The sequence below is a fragment of the Micromesistius poutassou genome (assembly GCF_964030765.1).
Source record: "Micromesistius poutassou genome assembly, chromosome: 18".
Classification (NCBI taxonomy): domain Eukaryota; kingdom Metazoa; phylum Chordata; class Actinopteri; order Gadiformes; family Gadidae; genus Micromesistius; species Micromesistius poutassou.
In genome coordinates this window covers 14149060-14155902 of record NC_140288.1, presented here as the reverse complement: position 1 = coordinate 14155902, position 6843 = coordinate 14149060, and the positions used below count along the sequence as shown (strand labels likewise).

At 46.8% G+C, this 6843-nt stretch overlaps 1 protein-coding gene across 3 annotated transcripts in view; it reads left to right on the top strand.

Annotated features, from left to right (window-relative positions):
• camk2b2 (calcium/calmodulin-dependent protein kinase (CaM kinase) II beta 2) overlaps window positions 1-6385 on the top strand; it is a 25838-nt gene extending 19453 nt beyond the window's left edge. For all 3 annotated transcript variants that reach the window (XM_084483156.1, XM_084483158.1, XM_084483157.1), the window contains exons 17-21: window positions 263-311; window positions 796-871; window positions 1287-1381; window positions 1719-1955; window positions 4984-6385. In XM_084483156.1, coding sequence (XP_084339282.1) covers window positions 263-311; window positions 796-871; window positions 1287-1381; window positions 1719-1954 — 456 coding nt within the window. In that variant the 3' untranslated portion in view covers window position 1955; window positions 4984-6385. The remainder of the gene's footprint in view (window positions 1-262; window positions 312-795; window positions 872-1286; window positions 1382-1718; window positions 1956-4983) is intronic.
• The last annotated feature ends 458 nt before the right edge of the window (window positions 6386-6843 follow it).

The following is a 6843-nucleotide window of genomic DNA, read 5'->3' as shown; positions in this document are numbered from 1 at the left end:
CACTCTGCTCTGGATGGGTCTCTAAACAGGCTTTGTCCAGGATCCTCCTTCAGAGAGCGCCAGTCTTCGGTTATGTAAGGCGTGTAAATCGGTGTATAAAGAATGTCAACATGGATGTGCTTTCCCTGATGCAACACCGTGTCCATGGCGATAAATACAACAAAACAATGCTCTTCACTGCTTATTTGCGCTCTTATATTCTGATGTAAAAAAAATAAATAATCATATCTAATAAAAACACATGTTTTGTGTTCATCTCCAGGGATCCTCGGACAGCAGCACCACCACCATCGAGGATGAAGACGTGAAAGGTAGACACGACTCGTCGAAGGAGAGAGCACAGATCATCACAGTGAATCACCAGCGGCAGAGCCTCAGAGAGTAGCTCTCCGGAGGTCCTCCTCGCACCGCAAAAAAACAGGAACAGGAAGTGAGGACATCCGAAACACGGTGTCGAGTAGACAGACACAGAGGAAGTACCGTGTGGATGGATGTAGAAGGTCGAGGTAGAACAGACTAGGTCAGATGCTACCGCTTGATTGGCGTCTGAATGAGTGAGATTCATGTATGGTTAGAGAAGATTCCTGAGCAAGAAAGATCGTTTGCTTAATTAGGCATGAGTAACCACTTGGCAGCTGTGGGCTCACAACCATTTGGAAGGAACACAATTTGGTTTTTAAACACTTCTCTCACACTTTTCTGGCACTTTTCTGAACACTCCTTTCATCAATCAGTCAATCAATTGTGTGATAATACAACCCAAACCGAACGCGTTCAACCGGTCTCTCCTTGCAGCTCGTAAACAGGAGATAGTGAAGATCACCGAGCAGCTGATCGAGGCCGTGAACAACGGGGACTTCGAGGCGTACGCGTGAGTACAGCTCCTGTCCCCGCGCCGACCTGCATCGGCTGTGTCCATGGCAACTGTTTTCATGGCCGCTGTTTCCATGACAAAGTATCCATGCCGTTTGCCGTCCAAGAAAACCGCATGAACCGTCCGTGAGGAGAACATCTGTGACAGCTGCATTCGTGATGACAGTATCCGTGACAGCTGTTTCTAAGACAACTGTACCCATGACAACTGTATCCATGACCAAGAGTATCCCTGAGGTGGTGATACTTCATCAGTCGGTCGTCATGGCAACATTTGTTTCACGGCGGCTAGCGAGAGATGTGATGCGAATGTTCTAGGTGCTAGCTGCACGTGACCCATTGACCTCGTTAAGTAACGGTGAGTGACATATGACACTAATGTGTTTACGTGACTGTGACGTGTCTTCATGCAGGAAGATCTGTGACCCCGGGCTGACCTCGTTTGAGCCGGAGGGCCTGGGCAACTTGGTGGAAGGGATGGACTTCCACAGGTTCTACTTTGACAACCGTGAGTCCTTCACAGAGCGTGACACTGACTCGGGTCACAGTCAGTGCCCACATCAAGAGAGTTCCCACTGTAAAGTCTCTTCTTACATCCTGTCTCCTGTTATCCAAATCTCCTATCTCCTACCCCCTTTCTCTTTTCTCCCTCCCCTACCCCCTCTCTCTTTTCTCCTACCCCCATCTCCCCTCCTCCTTCCTCTCCTCCCCTGTATCCTATCTCCCACCCCCTATCTTTTTCTCCTACTCCCCCCCCCCCTCCCCCCCCGTCTCCCCTTCCTCACCCCCGCCCCCCCTGCCTCCTTCTCTCCTCGCAACTCGTCTCCTCCCTTCCTCTCCCCTAGTCCTGTCCAAAAACAGTAAGCCCATCCACACCACCATCCTGAACCCCCACGTCCACATCATCGGGGACGACGCCGCCTGCATCGCCTACATCCGCCTCACGCAGTTCGTGGACGGCCAGGGCCGCCCCCGCTCCAGCCAATCGGAGGAGACGCGGGTGTGGCACCGTCGGGAGAGCCGGTGGCAGAACGTCCACTTCCACTGTTCCGGAGCCCCCGCCGCCCCCCTCCAGGGATGAGGTACACGGGACGTCGGGCTGTAACACATTTCATGCCATAGTATTCTCCCATAGCCACGATACTGAGTAAACATAACATGAGCTGTAAGACACAACCAGGCAGCAGCTGATCATACATAGATAAAAGGGGGCAGGCTTTTAAAGCCACAGAACACGCCCACCTCTACCTGCCTATTTAACTCGGACTCCGCCATTTTAGAACCAGAATCTCTCGGGCGGCGTATCGATTAGATGTAAAGCTTAGAGACGCTCCGCGCGTGTTATATATACGATCCCTCTCCTTTTGTTTCATAGACGATAGACAATAGACCAATAACCTTAACCAAATAAAGTGAGTTAAAAGCGATCCTGTCTCGGCGGCCTTTCCTGGACTAAAATATCATAACAGGGCCTCGACTGCCTCTGCCTGGCTCGACCCCAACGCGTCGTGTCGTGGCGCCGAGTGACCACTAGAGGGAGATTTTTTAAACCCAAACGGCGCATAAAAAAAAGTCAACCCATTTTCTCGAAAAACAATAACTGGTGAACACAGACTCCTTGTCGTCGGCAGTTAGTGTTTGAACTCCTGTTGTTTTTGTAGTTGTGACAGACTGTTCAAAAAGTCGAGCAATTACACAGTGTTCATTAGGGTCAAAGCTAAGCTAGGTTAGCGGTAGCCGCAATTCACCAATCAGGTGGAGGAAGGCCGAGCTCCGTGAGTGGCCAACGACGTGCGTCGCGACGTCGGCCGCGTTGGTCGCTGTGTCAGTGGCTCGTCCGGCTGCTTTGGGTCGCTGTGGTCGCCGGCTGGCGTGGTCGCTCAGAGTCTCTGGGCGGTCGTTCATCAGTTCCTTTGCTATTGCTGTTTTTATTAACGTTTTTTGCGACAGTTGAAGTACCAGAAAGCCATGATCTCTGACGAAGGCTGCCTACAACTCTTTATTGCTAATATTATTTTAATATTTTTCTATTGAAGTACAATTTGAAATGATGTAATCGTTGCTTTATCAGTATCAATAAAATCTATTAGTTGTCATTTGCGGCGTATTCAAATAATGTATTTTATACATTATATTTAGCCTATTTGTTTTGTTAAATGTCATAAGCCTAATAAGATACATTATGTACACCGTTCTCAGTTATAGAGTAATATAGTTCAATATAAATTCAGTAGATGCCAAATAAATGATAAACAAGGTCAGCAATCAAGAGGTTTCCAGTTCTATTCTCTCCTCAGTCTGATTTATGTTTGCTCTTTTAGTCAAACTTATTGCCGCAATCGACCTCTTTCATTTGAACATTTGAGTATGATTTAGTACGACAGTATGATAATTATACGACTTAATGACGGGCTGCGACGCCTGGCTGGTGTCGGCTGGCTGGCTCCGACGACAGCCAAGCTGGCCGCTGGCTCTGGCTGGCTGCTGGCTCTGGCTGGCTGCTGGCTCTGGCTGGCTGCTGGCTCTGGCTGGCTGCTGGCTCTGGCTGGCTGCTGGCCGCTGGCTGGCTGCTGGCTCTGGCTGGCTGCTGGCTCTGGCTGGCTGACCGACTAGGTCACGACCATGAAAGCGTCGCGACCCTTTTGGCGGCAAATAGGTCGCAACCAACCAGAGGTAACGGCTGGATGAGCGACCTGCGGCTGTGGCAGCCAGAAGCCTGTTATCAGTTAACTTCTCATTGAACAGAATGAATATACACGCGTCAGTATAATAAAAACGTACATACAATCACATATAGCCTGTGGCCAGCGGCCAGCTTGGCTGTCGTCAGAGCCAGCCAGTTGACACCAGCCAGGTGCCACAGCCCGTCATTACGTCGTATAATTATCATACTGTCGTACTAAATCATACTGAAATGTTCAAATGAAAGAGGTCGATTGCGGCAATAAGTTTGACTAAAAGAGCAAACATAAATCAGACTGAGGAGAGAATAGAACTGGAAACCTCTTGATTGCTGACCTTGTTTATCATTTATTTGGCATCTACTGAATTTATATTGAACTATATTACTCTATAACTGAGAACGGTGTACATAATGTATCTTATTAGGCTTATGACATTTAACTAAACAAATAGGCTAAATATAATATATAAAATACATTATTTGAATACGCCGCAAATGACAACTAATAGATTTTATTGATACTGATAAAGCAACGATTACATCATTTCAAATTGTACTTCAATAGAAAAATATTAAAATAATATTAGCAATAAAGAGTTGTAGGCAGCCTCCGCCAGAGATCATGGCTTTCTGGTACTTCAACTGTGCAAAAAACGTTAATAAAAACAGCAATAGCAAAGGAACTGACAGACACACACACACACACACACACACACACACACACACACACACACACACACACACACACACACACACACACACACGGAGACACAGACACACGCAAACTCTTTTTTGCGCTTACACAGCTCTTCATATAGCCTATATATAGACCGACAGGGAACCGACCTAGAAAACCGAGAAGTCCTATGTAAGTCAGTCCACTCCAACATGCTTAGAGGCTGACAGCCCTGATTGATGACTCAGCGGTCTGTACCACCCCCCCCCCCCGCCCCCCCCGCCCCCTATGCAATGTTGCATCACATGGCGGCATCACATGACTGCAGCTCAGCCTCTGGTCACATGCGGTCGCCGGCGGTGGCATGTCAGCCCTACCCTTCCTCTGGGGTCCATCCCTTAATCCCCTCTTGGTTCAGATTCAAATAAGGATGGGAACAGTGGTGGTGGGTTTAGGGCCCCATGCTGTGAGGACAGTTCGGCCTGTCTCTCTTTAAATAGCATGAGTTCACTTATTATTATTTATTCACTTGTTATCATTAATACTAATTTTTCTTTCTTTAAGTATTATTATTCATCTTCTTCTTTCTTTCATTCTCTTCCTGCCTCTCTCACTCTAATTCTCTCTCTCTCTGACATCCTCTCCCTCTCTCCCTCTAATTCTCTCTCTCTCTCTCTCTCTCTCTCTCTCTCTCTCTCTCTCTCTCTCTCTCTCTCTCTCTCTCTCTCTCTCTCTATGTCTCTCGCCCCAGCCTCCACCAGGACCACCCCTCTACCGGCCAGGACCGCTCCTGCCTCTCGATGCCCACTGACGACTCACCAGATCCGGGCCAAACATCCACACAGGGTCCCCTGAACAGACCCTTTTCATGGAGCCGCTGTCCAGAACACAAACCTTACATGTGGGGCCACAGCGGTACACGCTCATGGCCCGAAACACACACACACACACACACGTACACACACACACATACTGTACACACACACACATACACACACACACACACACACACTTCATCTGGGCGGATCACTCTATTAACGGTGCTGTAGGTACGATTTGAGAGTTGTTAGGAGAGCACAAGAGAGACTTGGAAAATAAACGACACAAAAAAAATAGCAATCCCTCTCTTCTCTTCTCTCTCCGTCCCTTCGTTTCTCCGCCGTTAAGAGGTGCCCACCTGTGTTTGACAGGCAAGATTCCCCGAACCAATTAGGGAGGAGATGCCCTGATTGGCCAGATAATTTCCAGGGGCGGTCTAAGATTGAAGAACAGATATTCTCACAGCGTGTTTCACTGATCGCTGACGGGACGGCGCTGGCGTTTATAAAAAATTACAATCTTCATCATAAACCACAGAAATGATCCAGGAATTCAAGCTCTTGAATCTTACCTACAACACCTTTCACCTAACTAAACCCCTCATACCAATATTAATATGCCTGCAGTCTATGGTTGTCGTAAAACGTTGAAAACTTGTACATATTATTTAATGGTTTAATTCCAACTTCCTTGATTTGGATTCAAGAGTTTCCTCTTTTCTAAGACGATGTGCATGCCTCGCTGTGCCTCTGTGGATTGAACCCGTGTGTCTGTGTCTGCACGATTAAGACTGACCCTGTGTCGACTCTACCTATGAATGAACACCATAATAATCCCGTGTCATGTTGATGTGTGCGTGAGCACGCCCGCGGTGTGGATATATCCTCTGTGTTGACCTCTAATCTTTGACCTTTTGATCCGATGGCTATTTGATTGGAGTATCGTCGGGGGCCCCATCCCCTTCTGCTTCCCCCCACTGATTATAACCCGTCCACCGTGACCTTTGACCCTGCTCGGTGAGAGATGAGACTGCACCTACCATCTATCAATTGTCTTACAGCATGCTACGCTATCGTTGTGCTACTTACTACTTGATACTTTACGTATAAAAACAACCTAACAAACTTCCGTTATGAAATGACAGAGTGTCGGGTATGCACCTTATAAGGTACACCGTGTAAAACCATTTCCACGTGATGACTTATGAATATCATTCACTTATAGACGGTGAACTATGTGCATGTCATGCAATCATGTTAATAATATACACTGATGGGTGTTGTATGTTATGATTGGCCGATCGATTGAGTTCTGACTGTGGCTGCTGGTGACTTATACACTCTACTTCTATATTTTCTGATCTTTGTAATTGTACAAGCTGTATTGTTCTCCAATGATTACGCTGTCACGGATGAGAAAGAGACGTTCATTAAACAATTGAGCTGGACCCCCCCTTTCTAGGTTTCAACTCATTATTAACGAACAGAGTTGGTTTTCTCAATGGTGAAAAAAACTAAGGTACTTAAACGGACTCGGTAAGTACATCCAAGGAGATAGTAGTTTAGATTTAGTGTAACACAATCAATTAATACATTTTCGATAAATGTGGACAGATTCAGATATTTTTCAGAAAGTTACTCACTTTTCCAGAAGAGGGCGCTAAACCAACACACACAAAACTAAGGATGCGCGATTCAGAAATAAAACGAGTGAAGTGTGAGAAGGTTCAAATCTTTTAAGAATTGCAATAAAACAAGACTCATCAACTGGACTAGCCTACTCCTTAAATATT